Source organism: Nelumbo lutea, chromosome 3 (genome assembly GCF_056320005.1).
Source record: "Nelumbo lutea isolate HS-2025 chromosome 3, American lotus-T2T, whole genome shotgun sequence".
Lineage (NCBI taxonomy): Eukaryota > Viridiplantae > Streptophyta > Magnoliopsida > Proteales > Nelumbonaceae > Nelumbo > Nelumbo lutea.
This window is the reverse complement of record NC_142686.1, coordinates 5384556-5402482: the sequence shown is the minus strand read 5'-3', so window position 1 is coordinate 5402482 and position 17927 is coordinate 5384556. Positions and strand designations below refer to the sequence as shown.

The window sequence follows — 17927 nt, the reverse complement described above, 5'->3', positions numbered from 1 at the left end:
TTAGGTTTGACTGCTGCCAAGGCTAGTGGGAAGGGTTGATGCTGCATCATAACATTTCTCCTATTCTCTTCATTATGCACTAAGGAGTAGGATTGTGATAGGGTCACACTGTCTCTTGTTAGTAGTTGTTGTCTCACAATTTCATACTCAGGATTCAGACCAGCTAGGAACTCAAAAACCCTATTAGTCTCAACCTGCTTTCTATGAGTCAGTGCATCCTTCTGGCTTTCCCACTCAAGTGTTTCTAGGTGGTCAAGTTCATGCCACAAAGATTTCAGTGTAGAGAAGTAAACCGAGACTGGTTTCTCTCCTTGCTTAAGGTTGTTAACCTCACATTTCAGTTCATAAGCCCTAATACATTAAGGGGTTGGGAGTAGGTCTCTTTCATGAAATCCTAGATTTCCTTAGTTGCTTTCGCCCATAAATAGTTCCAACTGATATGTGGCTGCATAAAGTTGCACAGCCATGTCATAACCAAATAGTTCTCCTAAACCCATTTGGTATAGGTTTGGTCCTCCTTAGTTGGTTCTTTCACATCTCCCAACAAGTAGCTTAGTTTTCCCCTATCCCCAATGGCCATCATGGCCGATTGAGCCCATTCTAGGTAGTTTGATCCATCAAACTTAACTGTTGTAATCTGAAAGGTATTCTCATACATGTTACCAGAATTGCTAGTCCCAAAAGCACCTTCCCCTTGACTCTTGAACTCCATTCTTGATCAAGAATTAATAAAAACCCCTTTTTTAATTACTGTAATAGGAGAAACAAATAACAGTTCTGAATTTTAGGGTTTTCTCTCAAAAGCCTAAAGAAAACACAAAGATTTTCCAGCCGCACCTCTCAGACAAAACCAAGATGATCTTTTCTAAAGTCAATCACAAGAAAAAAGCTTACTTTATGAAAAAATCTCTGGCCGCCACCTTCTAGTTGATGCAAAACCCTAATCTTGAGAATCAAAAGCTTCTTCTGATTCTTCCTGACTACTGAATCTCTCCCAGACTTCTACAATCTCTTTAGTAGCAGTCGCAACTACTAGTAACCTCCAAGAATCAGTCAATCCTCCTTGTTGAAAAACTTCCAAACCTAGGAGGTTCTCATGCAGTCGGCCTAATCAGACTAGCATAAGAGCTCCTAGGTCGGCTCTGATATCAAGTAGTCGATCTAGACTACAATCAGAAGAAAAAGAGAAGAGAGGAAGAGAAGAAGTACACGAAAAGAGTTTCAGAAAAAGAGAGGGAAGGTTATAATTTTTGCCGACCCACTCTTAGTATTTATATAACTATTGGCTAACTGTAAAAGGGTTGAATTGCCCTTATTGCTTACATGGCAAATAGAATAAGAAATAACTAATAATAAAGCTGAAATAACTACCAACTAACACTGTCATATCTAACAAAAATATTGTTGCCATACGAACACTATGGGGACCACATCAGTGGGGTCCACATCAGTGTTCTCTACGGCTACAATTTACAAATATTCAAATATGAGGAAATGGACCTTCTCAAGGTTTTGAGTTTGGTAAGAAGATCAAGTATCCCTAATTTATTGTTGAGGGTGGCCAAAGTAACAGTATTAGATTTTTTTTTATAACTGATGGGGAAAGGTTTTCTTTTGGGGTCTTGGAAGTTACTCCCATATCATCTGGGAGATCAGTCATTATTCTATGACACAAATATTTCATTCCCATGTTTGCTCCAAGGCAACTAGTTGGCCACTGATCTTGTCAAAATGAGGAATTTTTGCACAACAGGAATTCAATGCTAGTTCAATAGTTGATTATACCATGTGACACCTTTTTGTCTTTGTAACGTTTGTATACGATGTCATCAGTGATCAAAGACAAACAAATAAGATAAAATGTCATGGACTCTGGAAGATGATCAATTTGTTCCAAAATCCTGATGGCAATTGGGTGGTGTCAAGTGCCCCTTTATCTTAGTTATGAAAACTTGTCTTGAAAATCCAGTGCACTACTATATTTTTGGTCAAAGGCCAATAGATGAATTGATTGACCAAAACAAACAAAGTGTGTCAAAGTTGTTTCAATGATGGAGATTTCATTTTAGTCTCTTTCAATGTAGTTCTTGTATTACTGATCAATATATATATATATATTCACTCTCTGTTGCCTCTTTCCCTTTGTTATATAGTTATCTACCAAAGCGGGAAAAAAGAGTAATGAAGTGATACTTAGTACCAACAAATAAACATATAATAGTGAAGGCAATTGCAAAATGATTAATCTAACAAGTCACTAACTTCTAGGAGTGAGCACAATTTGGTTAAAACCAAAATTTCGGTTTCAGTTGAATCGGTTCGGTTTATTCGGTTGTTCGGTCAGGTTCGCTTTTTATATTTTTCGGTTTTCGGTTTCGATTAGCATGTTTACTAAATCGGTTAACCGAATTAATTTTATAATTATATATTACTAATATTATTTATACTTATAAGACGAGCAAGACCCGAGACGTATCACGTATTTGGTTAATTGGCTATATCCAAATTTCCTTATTAAGGCTTAACGTAAAAGACTTAAAGACTAAAACTAGAAGTTTAAAAGTTTCTACTTTCTAAAGTAAATTTTAAAGTTCTAAACAATCATAATTGATTTCATATTAGTCACGAAAATAGTGGACTAGAAAAGTGGAAAACAAAACGCTAAAACAGGAAAGACTTGAGAGTCTCAACTTCCTTCGACTCGTCGTCTTCTACCTTCCACAACACTAGAGTCAGCTTACAGAGTACAGACTACAGAGACTCGACTCCAGCCTCCATAGCAGTCTAGCAAAGACCACAGTAGACACTAGACACTAGACACTACACAAGCACAGAACAGAAGACCAGATCAGAGATCACCATTCACCAGTTTGGTCCTTTTTCACCGGCTCTCCGGCGGGTGCCAGGTACCAAAGATGAGAGACCAGAGTCCCAGTCCCAGCCTCCTTCAAGTCTCGACTTCTTGGTTATGCACTTCTTGAGTTCCTTCAGTCCTTGTCTGCACTCTCCAATGGGCCCTTGACTTTTCCTTGTCTGCACTCCAAGTTCTACATCACAACATCAATTTCAGTGCATCTTCGGATCTTCCTCACTCCTCATTATTACACCACAGTGACCACACTATCCAAAATAAACAAACAACCAAGACACAACCTATTGCATAACTTTTCCTTCTCTCTTTCCGGTCAGTACCTATTGCATAGAATGGATTCCACTTTAAGCATAAAAAATGGTTGATACTTGATAGAAAGCAAGATTCCAAAACCAGATCTTTCTAGATACTATATTTTAATCGTTTTTTGTTTGATTTCTAGGACACGCTTAATTGCCCAAATACTATATTTATCAAAAGGTGTTTACTAAATAGCAAAACAAAATATTTCGGTTTTAACTGAAATAACCAAAAAAAAAATCAGTTCGGTTTATTCGGTTTTCAAACATTTCGCTTTCGGTTCGGTTTGTTCTATAACTAAATCGGTTTTTGAAATTTTGGTTTTTTCGGTTCAAAACCCGGTTGCTCACCCTTACTAACTTCCCCACCATATGACTAGGATAACACATAACTATGTACAGATTTAATTAAAATACGGAAAGCCTTAACATCAATTTGAGGCAAAATGTTTATAGAATGTTTGAATACCTAGGTGGAACCCATAGCAACATTATAATTAGGTATTCTGACTTAGAGAAAACTTTCTGACAAATTAAAATGAAAAAGAATGTTCATAGAAAGAGTGAAGAAAATTTTTCAAGATTGTAGAAAGATTTGGTTAATCACCTTTCTTCTAAATTTTTGTCAAACACCTTTGAGGAGTTGTTTTTCTTTGCAGAAGAACTCCATAAAAATGGCTCCAAAATTATTTGAAACTGCAAATGTGAAGATTGATCAAATTACCATTTTGGAACTAAAACCTTCAACATCGGAACAATTATATTTTTATCAAATTATGACATGGTGAATATATGATAAAAGGTTGCTTACAAATTAGAAAACACGGCTAAGAGCCCCTAAATTCAGAATTCTAGTGAATCTGTTGCCTCTACAGGTTCATTCAAGATGCACAACGAAGCAATGAAAACATATTAAGGTGGCAATTCAACAGCAAATTATTAGATTGCATGTCTAACCCCAAAGGCCAATATATGTGTCTTTATATGCTCCCCCATGCTTTCTTCCATATAGCCAGATAGATGCCCAATCATTTCATTCCAGACTCCAGAGATAAACATATACAAGCACTCAATTTAACTAATCTTAACCTTAATCCCAATTACACCTGGGAACTGAGTCATAATATTCAGAAAGACAGGATTAATGGTCATGATTCACCTGAAAACATGGCATTCTTGCTCATGATTCCCTGACTTAGATATATTTTAGTGACAGCAAGGCTTAAAGTAGACTTTGAAAGCATCCTACTGGTAAGGTAACACATCTTGTTGTCTACTTTTGTTAGAACAATATGCAACAAAAGAGCACATACATCAAGTAAAACCACAACTTCAATTTAATTTCATTATTTGATGGAAGCATAAGGACAAATGTGTCAATTTAGGATGTTACTCCCGATAATTTCCTTTAAAGATCTGATATAGCAAAAAAAAAACAAGGGAAAAAGAAAGAAGGCACTCAAATATGTTGTTGAAAACAAACCTTAGACTGAGCAGAGAGAAAATTGCTCTTGATAAGTGACACAGGATTTGTAGGAATCTGATATGCAAAGTTAAGCACATGCGGTGGTCAAAGAGAGAAATATAGATTACTGCATGCATAAAGAGAAAAAGAAAGAAGAAGAAGAAAAGAGAGAGAGAGAGAGAGAGAGAGAGAGAGAGAGAATAAACAGCAAAAAGGGCAGTATCTTTGTATAAAAAAAAGACACATGCAATCACTTAAACAGTTGTAATGTAGAGAACTTACAAGTTCTGGAATGCTATTTTTCACAATGTACCTTTTGTTCTGTGAAATTGGCTGCAAATGAGATGCAAATAATTCTTATCAAGAAAAAGATCAGCACACTGAGCATATAACACAAATGATGATCCAGTTATTAAAGCTCAAGTTGACAAAGGCTCAAAATACTGCATCTAAGAAATTAGGAAGCTATGCAATCAATTATACATATCTCATCTCATGTTGAATTTCAACATGCACCATGCATATAGTCTTCATTTAGTGAAAGATGAGATATGTATTCACAAAATTCACCCTAAAGCAAACAATTATGTTAAACGAGACTATAGACTAAATAGTTTGTGACTTGAGTTTCATCCCACTGACAAGGTTCAAAGTATCGATATGCCCCTATGTGTCGGCAGGGGTGTATCAGTACTAAAAACCAAGCACTCAATGTTTTTTTTAGTTTTTTTTCAAATTTTGATTTTTAGAGATGTTTTCTAAATGATTTTTATTGAAATAAATGGGGGTCCCGAAACACCTGTAAATAGGTGTATCGAGACCAAAAGATACGATACAATACGCCCGGAATGAGGCGTATCGTATCGATACTTTGAACCTTGCCCACCGAAAAACTGGCAGGATGGGGGAGGGGATGGAAAGTGCTTTGAAGAAAATGACTTAAGCCAAGGTTAATCCATAACTCCAGTCGCAGCTGAGGTTTCAGCATGTCCAATTTGGATTAGATTTTTTATTTTTGATAATAATAAGAAATTTTACTAAAAGGTAAAAAGGAATACAGGAAAGAGATGAAAAGATTTCACCTTCAAAAGAAAGTGAAAAGTAACTGTTTACAAGAATTTAACTCCAAACCAAAGTAAAAAAGAAAAACAACTATAAGTTATTAGTTAGAATATCCAAAGTAACCCAGAGATTAAATCCTAAAAAAGCTCTATCCTCATCCTCAAAAATAAACCATCAACCAACCCGTCGTTGATAAACAGATGCCAGCCACAGCTCTTCTATCATTATAATGAGTGTCTTGGAAGATCCTTCTTTTGCCTCACATCCTCCTCAAATCCGTTGATAAACAAAGGTTTGACCAGATTTTTCTGGCCCAGTTATCCCTAAAAAGAAGCAACACACAGCATCATCAAATCCTTCTTTTCATCAAGGTGAACAATACACCTGATATGTATACGCACAAATGTGTGTATCGTGCATTTCAGATGACTGATCTCTTTCTTTCTTTCTTTCTTTTTTCATATTTGTACAGGGGATCTATAATAGGCCTCATTAAATTTTAAAAACACTTAATACTTAACGTTCCGGTGACCTCCCAATACAGGGTGTATCATTGTGAAATTTTGAACCTTGAAGATGCCTCTAAGAGTATGTTTCACAAATTATATCACTTGTAACTTGTATTTCTCATAGAATGCAAGTAAAATCCAGTTGTAGAATAAAGTACAAAAGAAAAAATGCTACCCAATTGTAGATTAAAGTGGGAAAGTTAAAGCTTACAAATTGTTGTTTCTCTCGAAGTCCTAGACCATCAAGTAGTCGTCTGACTTCAACTTCACTCTCTGTCTGTGAAAGAAAGGCCAAAAGCATTTATCAACATAAAAATCTCTAGGTTGTCAGAAATAAAAATACCAAGTCACGCAGATATCACAGACATCTTCAGAATTCTTTAAAGCTGTGAATGAGAAATCTAACTTACAACATCAGTACATCACCTACTTTCTTCTGTGACAACTACAGTGACACCCTGTAAATAGGATGATGAAAAAATGCAGAACTAGATTCAACCATGATGGTATAACAGACTCACCATGGTATTAGCCCCTTCGTCCCATATTAGACCATCCTGTGAAACACTCCTTATTTTCCCTCCAGCTCTTTCTTCAGCTTCAAATAATGTGACATTTAAACCATGTGATTTCAGCTTGTAAGCTGCAGCAAGACCACTGGAAAATTACACCATAAGGTTAGAACTTTCAATCAAACTTTTACTAAAGAAATAAAACATTCTTATACGTTTAATAGAATGTTAGAATTCCCTTCTGCAGGTAAATGGACCGTAGTGATGAAATTAACAAATCGGCATAAACATGTAGCAATAATAGAAGGGGGAAATGCCTAACACCTAGAGATAAATCAAAAAGCAACATCCTTACTGTCTAAAATAATATATTTTCAAGTATAGCATTTTAAACTTGAGTAATTAAAAAGAAAAAAAACAACGATTAGGAGAATAATAATGAAAACTATGATATTCAAATGGGAACAAATGAAAAACTAAACACACTCGAAAACAATGAAAGAATTCCTCGTTTAAAAGCATGATAAACAGCATGTGGCATTTCAATACATAAAACAGCAAATTATACTGAAACGACACGAAATCAGAGTCGTAGCTAATTCAATTAAGAGAAGTAATTTACCTAACACCGGCACCAACGACAGCTACAGATTTAACAGAACCTGAGGACCATATTTGTAATTGTTCCATCAGTGCAACCAATCCTTACGGAAAGCTCATAAAAAAAAAATGATGAAAACGGAGATATGCAAAAATACGTATCTAATTTGCCAAAATTACAACCTGATTAACTCTCTATTTATAAAACACTAAAACCTAGTTTCCCTAGCTTCTTGCAATCTCATTGTAATTAGATTTCTTGAATATTTGTCATTTCAAGCGCTGAATTAATAAGAAATATTAAAATTTTTCAGCAGAATCCATGTTTTTGATTGCTATAACTTCAGTTTAGAGAGAGTGAGGGAAGGAGAGTACGGTCAACTTTCATGGCGTCTTTGGTCGTGGAAGCCATTTCGGGGCTATTTCTGTGGCTCTGCCTCTCGTGCTTCAAGTCTTGAATATCGCAGGTTTTGAAATCATACTGGTCACACGTATAGCAAGACCAAAAAAAAATGCAGCATCCAACAAGAAAGAGAGTCCGGATCTCCAGCCCAAACAAACTCTGCCCACGTTTTCACGTTTATAAGTACTGGGGAGATATTTCCAATTCACGGGGTAGTGTGTCAGATAGACCTATTATAGGCCAAGTAGTCCGACGAGCTGGATCGGCCGGCCCGTTTTATGTCAGAGGACAAACTTTCAAGCCCGTGGGCTTGGAGCCCGACTTGATATATAATACTATGTAATAATAATATTAGTGGAAAAAATGCATTCTATAACATTCTATACGTTGTATAAATTATAATATATAAAATATCATATAATATATAATACTTTATTTATAATATATAAATAGTATATTATAAAATATCTGTCCATACCAGGTTGTTATATAGGGCTAAGTTCGGGCTCAAGAATTAGGCCCAATGGTTGGGCCGAGCTCTAATTTGGGCCTGGTCATCTTCTTTTTTTATAAAGAGGCAAAGCATGACCCGGCCCGTGAACATAACTAATTGTGTCTAGGGGTGCTCTTCAAAAACTGAAAAACGAACCAACCCAAAAAATAATAATAATTAAAGCAATTTATTTGGTTTGGTTTCGATTTGAAATATTGCAAAAAAATCAAAAATAATGGTTCAGTTTTTTATTAATCTAAAAAAAGAACTAGCGGCTAATCAAATCAATTGGTGTATATATGATAGTGCGCAATCCGACTGGTCTTAGCTGTCAACGACCTTGCCTCCAGTTGGAGCAACAGGGAGCCTGAAACGGAGAAAATGAGGGAACTCCAGGGGGAATCCAGTGAGATTGCTTTGAAGCTCGAGTTAGTATTCTCTCAAAGGCAAGATAAAACCAAATGGCGCAAAGTTCGCATACCTTGTTCTTGGGGGGTAGGGAATCTTTTATAACCACTTCGCGCACTCACTCCGAGGCTTCTGTCAGGTCGAGTATGATGACTTCTGTGCTCTACCAGTCCGGGTGTCATCCCCTCTGCTGGGATAGAACCGCCACTACTTCTTGTCGGAGCCGTCTCTATAACTGGAGATGGCAGTGGCAGGTGGCCGTTTGAAGTGTGGTTGTCAAGTGACAGATCCCAAGTAAGTCAGGTGCGTCGCCCCTAGATACGAACTTCCTCGGTGTCAGGCATGGTACGGCTGTTCAGTTCGACGTCCTAGAGGCGAATTGCTGGAGTGGTGAGCGAGGTAAAGTCTTGAGTTCGGATAGAGGTGTGTCCCGAACTGTCATGGGGCAGGTTAGTTCGGGTTATTGCCCTTTGTATTTGGCTCGGGGCCTAAGGGAGAGTTTGGGCTCCTTGTAGGGAGTTCGGACCGCTGGTTCCTCCCTTTGGTGCTCGCGCCTTGGGTGCGTTGTTGTGCTGAGCTGTTGCCTTTGCCACGTGTTGCATAATTACGAGGTCAGATCAAATCTTCCTTCATCAATATACATTATATATATTTTTAGTATAAAGTATATTAAAAATATAAAGGTTATATATGCATTATATATAATTTTAATATAAAGTATATATTATCTATGTCAATATCAATACGTCTGTACCATTTATAAAAATGAGGATGGTGATAATATTTTGTCAAAAAGCCTATTTTTTACTTTTCATTTTTACCCTTATAATTATAATGTTTTGTATTTAAAGCTTATTTTCACTTTCCATTTTTACCCTTTGTATTATTATGTTTTTATTTTTCCAAGTTTATTTAATTAATGGTTAATTGTTTATAAAAATGAGGATGGTGATAAATGTTCCACAAAAAGCCTGATTTTTTACTTTCCATGTTTACCCTTATCATGTTTTGTATTTTAAAGCTTATTTTCACTTTTCGTTTTTACCCTTTACATTATTATGTTTTTTTTCCAAATTTATTTAATTAACAATTAACTGTTAATACTTGTAATTGGATAATCTCTATACCATTTATAGAAATGAGGGTGGTAACAATGTTTCATCAAAAAGCCTAATTATCATTTTTCATTTTTACACTTCATCATGTTTTTTTTTATTTTAAAGCTTGATTTTCATTTTCCATTTTTACCCTTTGTTATGTTTTTTATTTTTCAAAATTATTTAATTCACGGTTAACACTTGTAATTGGATAAAGCAAATTGATGATGCGCAATCCGGTCGGTCCTAGCTGTCGGTTACCTCGCCTCTGACGGAATTGGAGGTGCCTGAAACAAAGAAGAAATTGGAGACTTCCGGGGAGGAACCCGGTTGGAACACTCCAAAGCTCAAGTTAGTGCTCTCGAGAAGGCAAGGAGAATGAGGGACTTCAATACCAGTGTTATGGACACACCGCCCGATAGCACACTGCGACATAGTCATGGGCAGCAGCACGCACAGCGAGCTGCCCAGCAGCACGCACCGTACAGCAGCCCGACGGCGCACCACACGCACCGCCTGGCAGCGCGTAGCACGCACCATCCTGCAACGCGCACAACAACACGCACCGCCTAGCAGCAACACTGCGAGACGCACGCACCGCCCGACAGCAGCGGTAGGGCGGGGCCCACATGACAGCTCATCAGGCTAGGCCCGCACTTATCTTACCACATCAGTTCTACCTGCCAACTCATCGCCAGCTTACCTTATCCCTTATCCCTTATCCCTTATCTTATCTTATCCTTATCTTACTTTATCTTCTTAAGTAAGAGTTGTGAGTTTTAGTTTGAGTAGGTAATTTGGAGTTTTATTTTGAGTTAGATTACCCTAGCCTAGCCGAATCCAACAAGGAATTCCCTTTTGTAATCTCTTATTTAAGGAGCTACGAGTTGAAATAAAGCATTCAGTTTTCCAGTCAAGAAAAGAGTGAGGAGAGTTCGAGTGGTCTCTTGGACAAATCACCCCAAGAGAGAGTTCGGGTGGTCTCTTGGACAAATCACCCATTCAGTTTTCGCAATAGGGTCTGCACGCAAGGGAAAGCAGGACTTTCTCATTGTGGACCGACTCGTGACAGGATCCTACGTGCGGGACCATAACATTTGATATCAGAGCCAAACGTCACGGGCGATATGGAGCAACTATCATTCAAGGTCAACGAACTGGAACATAGGCTAACAGAAACTAGCATGGAGGTTCATGAAGTTAGGGAAGATGTTCGGGAGATGCGACGCCTGCTGGAAGCATTCCTCTCCAACAAAGAAATGAGTTATGAGGGAATCGCCAACACCAACAAACGCCGCCCGGACTGGGCGGAGGCATCCAACGAATAGCAGATCGCTGCCCCTACAGCTGCAGTTATTTCCAAGGATCAGCGCACGGAGGATGAAACTGTAAAGTCTCCTCCTTTGGTCGTGGACAATGTCATGAACATTATAGTAGTACCTGCAGAATGCGCTCCTTTGACGAAGACATGTGGGCTTGGCGATGTTGCTGGGGCTTTACCGAAGGCCTTCGCTCGGCGTAGACATAGAGTTATGGTTGCGGCACCACAATATGGTAACTATGCAGAAATCTAAGAAACTGGAGTGCACAAGAGATGTAAGGTGGATGGGCAGGATATGGAGGTAACTTTTCTCTCAAGCTTATATTGATGGCATGGATTTTATGTTCATAGACAGCCCTATGTTCCACAATATTGAGAAAAATACATATGGGGGAAGCCAATGGGATATTTTAAAACGCATGGTTCACTTCTGTAAGGCTGCTCTTGAGGTCTCTTCTGTAAGTATACCCGGTGCGTTCCTGTGATCCACAACAATGCACACTGGGGTCGTGGTCCTGTACGCAATTTTCGTTATGGGGACCTTCCACAAAACTACTTCAAACTACATGACCCAGGAGGTGAGGAACACTTCAAGGTCCTTACAGCTGGCATGAAAGCAGCAGATCGTGTAGTCACTGTAAGCCATGGTTACGCCTGGGGGCTGAAAACTAAGGAAGGAGGTTGGAATCTACATCAAATAATAAATGAGTGTGATTGGAAGCTGAAGGGCATCGAGAATGGGATTGATGCAAAAGAATGGAACCGGCTTTATGCATTGAGCTACGAGACAGAGTTCCAAGCCACGTATCCGGAATTCGAGCTTGAGGACAAGCTCGTAGTCCGGGAGGGGTGTGATGTTATGGACACACCGCCCGGCAGCACACTGCGACATAGTCATAGGCAGCAGCATGCACCGCACGACAGCAGCAGCACTGCGAGGTGCACGCACCGCCTGACAGCAGCGGTAGGGCGGGGCCTACATGACAGCTCATCAGGCTAGGCCCACACTTATCTTACCACATCAGTTCTGCCTGCCAACTCACCGCCAGCTTACCTTATCCCTTATCCCTTATCTTATGTTATCCTTATCTTACTTTATCTTCTTAAATAAGAGTTGTGAGTTTTAGTTTGAGTAGATAATTAGGAGTTTTTGTTTGAGTTGGATTACCCTAGCCTAGCCGAATCCAACAAGGAATTCCCTTCTATAATATCCTATTTAAGGAGCTACGAGTTGAAATAAAGCATTCAATTTTTCAGTCAAGAAAAGAGTGAGGAGAGTTTGGGTGGTCTCTTGGACAAATCACCCATTCAGTTTCCGCAATAGGGTCTGCACGCAAGGGAAGACGCAAGGGAAAGAGGGCTTTCGCACCGTGGTCTGACCCGTGACGGGATCCTACACGCAGCACCAAAGCACAAGAATCACATACCTCCTTCTTTGGGGGAATGAGACCTTTTACAATCACCCTGTTACACTCACTCCCATACCTATGCCAGATCGGGCATCATCACCTCCGCCAGATCGGGTGTCATCATCTCTACCAGATGCTAGTTCGGGTGTCATAACCCCTGCCAGTTGCCAGTTCGGGTGTCATAACCTCTGCCTGTTGCCAGTTCAGGTGTCATAACCTTTGTCAGTTGCCAGTTCGGGTGTCATAACTGCCACTGTCTTCCTTGTCAGGGTCGTCTCTGCCACGTCTGAGATGGCGGTGGCAGGTGGCTGTTGGAGGGCGACTGTCATGTGTCGGACCCCTAATTAGTCAGGCGCGTTGCCTCCGTGTACGGGCTTCCTAGGCGTCAGGTATGGTTGTTCAGTCAGGCGACTTGGAGCTGAAGTGGTGTGCGAGGTGAAGTCTTAAGTTCGGATAGAAATGTGGCCCGAACTGCCCCAGGGTGGGTCAGCTCGGGTTTTTGCCCTTTGCACTCTTTGTAAGGATTAGGACCTCCAAGGGAGAGCTCGGGTTGTGGGCCTGCTGTCGTGCCGAGCTGGCGCTTCTGCCATGTCACTCTCGGTTGCTTCCACGTGTCGCGTGGCCAAGGGGTCGGGCCAAATCTTCTTCCATCACAAATAAAATAATAATAAGACTATTGTGGAACCTACTCCTCGCCTTATATGATCTTCTCCTGAAGCACCTACCTGACAAAACTCTTCATTGATTAGAGGCAACACATCTTAAGTATCATATAGTTTTCCCACACCACAAATTTAAATTGGATGGAGGAATGGATTTTTTCAACCTCGCTCTTTTCATCATGAAACAATCGATTAGATGATTAAATGAAGCTTCTTTTTTAGTTTTCTCCCTTTTTTTTTTCAATCGTCTGTTAACATAATAAGTTGAATTTGGATCATGAAATGCTCTTATCATTATATTGATTCGTTTTATGGTGTTTTTTCTCAACGGTCATCAAGCCAATCCAATAATCTAACAACCTACCAATGTAATACTGTAGGGGTTGTACTCGGTACGGTCGTGGGGGTTTGGAATGCATTTTATTGGTAGTAAATTTGGACTCTTTTATATAAATCAAATGGATGTTCGATTCGAATATGAATATAAATGAATCAATATCAAACTATATCATGATGCTAGCCGTTAGATATGCAAATAACAGTCTCATCATTGATGAGCAAATTGGCAAGAGGCAAAAGGCCAAATGTCATCATTCACACATTAAGAGAATACATAAATTCTAAAAACCCAATTCTCTCCTTTAAATCCCTCTCTACATAGTGTATATCTTTATCCATTCTCCCTACTTTTACTGTATGAATGAGGAAATAGAAATGGCGACTCTCTTATCCTATGCACCTTTCTCCTCGAAATGAAGAAAAGAATATAAATTACAAAAAAAAAAAAACAAAGAAATACACAGTAAATTTACATAAAATTTTCTATACCATACTAAAAAAATGAGAATGTTGCAAGTGGTTTGGTCAAAACACCCTAATTTTACTTATCATCAACTTTCTATTTTTCCCCATTGTATATATTGTCATTGCAATATTATTATGAAAAGCATAGAATGAAGAAAACAATATAAACTACAAAAAAAACAAAGAAATACATAGAAAATTTACAAAAAAAAATAAAATCATAGAAATTTCTATATCGGTACCATACTAAAAAATAAGAATGTAGCAATTGGTTTGATCAAAACGCCATGATTTTACTTTCCAACTTTACCCTAAACTTTCTATTTTTTCTCATTGTATATATGTCATTGCAAGATCATTATGAAAAAACACGTAAAATGAAGAGAATAATATAAATTATAAAAAAAGAAACAAAGATAAAATTTACAAAAAAAAGAAAAACATAAAAATTAAAGAAAAAATAAAGAAAAACCATAAATTATAGAAAAATGAACAAAAATTGTAGAATAGGATAAAAAATTATATCCACTACCATATATAAAAAATGAGAATGATCTAGTTAGTGTGGCCGAAATACCCTACTTTTTCATACTAATTCTACCCCTTAGTTTTTTGGTTATTCCGACATCCCAATTCTATATGAAGGCGCATGATAGTTGTTGGCAAAAAAAAAAAAAACATTATCTTTTCTAAAAAGAAATTGGGTGGGTTAGGTGCTTAGGTTTGGGATGAGCTTCAACCCAACCCACCTGACCCATCAACCCACTAATGACCCATTTGGGTTCAACCCAAACCTAGCATAACACAACCCAGCCTGGCCAACCTATTAAATTTTCACATAATACATAAATTCTAGAAAAATATAACTATAACAAATGCATTTCATACAAATAAAGATATAAAATGTAGAAAATAACATAAATTAAAGAAAAAAATACAAAATACAAAATAATTACAAAAAACATAGGAAAGTGAATAAAAATAATATAAATTACAACAAAATAAAGAAATATGCAAAAAAATGTATAAATTAATAAAAATTGATGAAAAATACAAAAAACAAATAAAACCAAAAATTACGAAAAATGAAAATATAAAAAATTCATTATATGGGCCCTGGACATGTTTGTCAATTAGGCCCAGGTATTCTAAGGGCATTTGGCCACTATGACTGTATGTTATCATGTGTGTGATTGTTTTATTCTTGGACAAATGTGTGGATGTGCTCAACATACCTAAAAGGTGTTTGCATACATGTTACTTTAGTGGTTGGTTGATAAATTTTTCTTCAAACTAATTTCTTTATCCCCTCTTAGTTAAAAAGTAAGAAGAAAATGTTTTTAAGCTTAAATGTAAGTTATTTAAAAGTCATCTTAGATAATGACTTATGCTATTCAATGATTACTTATATAAATTAGCATAATATCTTTATTTACTTCTAACCATCCATTGTAATTATTTTCATAGGTTTTAGGTTATTACAAAACAATAGGTTGGTTAAGAGTGGCATCTCCTATTCTACATAAATTTTGTGTTACATTGGGATGAACGTACTATATCTACATATAATATTGTTCTTCAATGTAATTTTATCATTGATTTGGTGCACGAATGTTTCAATCTAATGCATTTGCAACCAACATTATATGCATATTATAAAATTTAAATATTGGCATCTTGTGAGGATAGTCTTTTTTATGTCCAATAATTTTCATAGGATTTGAACAGTTTGTAAACTTTCATTTATGCCCGATATATAAAAGTATAACCATACATCACCATCAATATCAAATACTCTGTGCATCGCACGGGCTATTCCACTAGTATTATATATACATAATTATCTATTTATAATATATAATGTTTTATTTAAAAACTAGAGAAATGAACAAACTAAACCAATCTACCATTAACTGAATGATTTTGTTTGGAATATTGTAATATTTTCAAAAAAAATTAATGACTCGTTCGGTTTTCAAAAATATACACATGGTTTAATTATTACATTTAATTATATTTATACTATTATAAAATGGACACTTTACTTAGTTGTTGTGTATGTCCTGTAAATTGAATTTTGATTATATTTGACACTATATCTTTACCTTTACTTGCCCACATGTATAATACGTGTCTTTATACTAATACTAGTTGAGACTTATCCGGTGCACAGAATTTGTAAGTGAAATTGAAGAAGGAACTTAGGAACCTTTATGACATATCCAATTAAGTTAAGGTGGTCCAAATTCTATTCAACCTTTTTTTTTTGGGTTATGTATATGAGGCCTAAGTGTAATTTTATTATTGTATCATTTCAATTAATTTTATTTTGTTTTTATTAAATATACCAAGCTTGATGGAATTTTTAAGGAAAGGTGTATGTGGACTTCTCTCCTCATCTATTCAGTTTCATATAGTAAGAATGTTGTATGATTTTAGGTCATACAATAATAATGTTAATTTTAACTATTATTTTGTATTAATTTTTATTTTGTGATGAAATTGAATCGATTTTAAAATTTAAATTTCAATGACCTATTGACCTATATAGACAATGGTTTAGCTCTCACCCATGATACCATGCACCTTAAATAAATAGGGCCCTATCTCTTGCAACTGGATAATTAAGTCTATAATTATCACATTGCCAGAAAAAATGGAGGGTTGGGCCAATTTGACATACAATACTAAAACTTTTGTCAAAATCTCATGATTATAATTTTTATGAGTTATTATATCTTGATGAAAAGTCTTAACATAGAACCCAGTGTCTAAAACATTAAAAGGATTGGGCACTTTTAATGGATTAGCTTCAAAAAATAATTTAATCTTTACTGTTTAATGTTGGAAATTTTGCGATGAATATTTTTGTATTTGCATTGTTCCTAAATTGAGACCTAGGTTGTGTTTGGTTGTAATGCAAATTTATTTGTATAGAAGTAAAATCATGGTAGTGCAAATTATGATTTATTTTTATTTTAAAATTTACCCCATTTTGTTTGATTGCAGTACAAATGAAGTAAAATAAGACCCTAGGCATAATAGAGTAAAACCCAAAACAAAATTAAGTCATAATATATATATATATATATATATATATATATATATATATATATATATATATATATATATATATATATATTTAATTTGCACTCACATGCATATGTACTAGTTCAAATAAAATTGCATTGCAACCAAACACAACCTCACTAAAAAAAAATGAATTCATACATTTGATTAACACTATCGAGGGACTTCAAAAGTCTGATAGTCAATACAACTTTGAATCAAATTATCCCAAATTTGATTAATTATGATCCCAACTTTTAGCTGAACTAAACAACAACAATAAGAATCCAATTCCGATTATGGGCTGACCCAAACAGACACCAGGAATAAGTGATTCCAATTCCAATTCCAGCCACGCCTACGAACCAAACAAACCCTAAGTCTTTTGATTCAACCACTTTAACATTAACTACAACTACTATTACCCAAAAAAATCTACAATTACATGGTTGGTTGCGAGGGTTGAAATACAATCATTGCTTGTTGAGGTGGGTCCCACACATGTAGTCTAGGGGTGAGTAAAATAAATCGAAAAATCAAACTGAAAACTTGGTTAATTGAACCGACCGGTTCAGTTTCGGTTTGATATTATCAAAATATTGATAATTTTGGTTCGGTTTTTGGTTAACCTTAAAAAAAATGGCGGTTAACCGAACCAGCTGGATATGTATATTGATATATATTTTATATTATATTTTTGAAAATCGAATAGGCTTCTCAGCATTCTCACATTCTCTTATAGTATTTGCAAACCTTTTATAATCTTCCATTCTATTTTTTCCACTCTTCGAATTTAGTTCGAATCAACCTTTCCCTTCTCTCTCACTCTCACTTCTCCATCTCTCATCTCTTTGGTTTTCTTCTTCCCCAGACTGACCGACGACCTCCAAGCCTTCGACTGACGACCTTTGGGTTTCGATTGACGACGTTTGAGTTCTCACT

The 17927-nt window shown here is 36.5% G+C and overlaps 1 protein-coding gene across 10 annotated transcripts in view; it reads right to left on the bottom strand.

Annotated features, from left to right (window-relative positions):
* HEMG2 (Flavin containing amine oxidoreductase family) overlaps positions 1-7929 on the bottom strand; it is a 50536-nt gene extending 42607 nt beyond the window's left edge. For 8 of the 10 annotated variants that reach the window (XM_088976913.1, XM_088976914.1, XM_088976911.1 and 5 more), the window contains exons 1-7: positions 7695-7929; positions 7342-7381; positions 6729-6864; positions 6419-6484; positions 4919-4969; positions 4655-4711; positions 3779-3867 (exon numbers count right to left, since the gene is read on the bottom strand). In XM_088976913.1, coding sequence (XP_088833039.1) covers positions 3779-3867; positions 4655-4711; positions 4919-4969; positions 6419-6484; positions 6729-6864; positions 7342-7381; positions 7695-7731 — 476 coding nt within the window. In that variant the 5' untranslated portion in view covers positions 7732-7929. Of the gene's footprint in view, positions 1-3778; positions 3868-4654; positions 4712-4918; positions 4970-5881; positions 6022-6418; positions 6485-6728; positions 6865-7341; positions 7382-7694 lie in introns of all 10 variants that reach the window. The other 2 variants (XM_088976920.1, XM_088976919.1) reach the window with 2 other exon arrangements.
* Positions 7930-17927: the final 9998 nt, after the last annotated feature.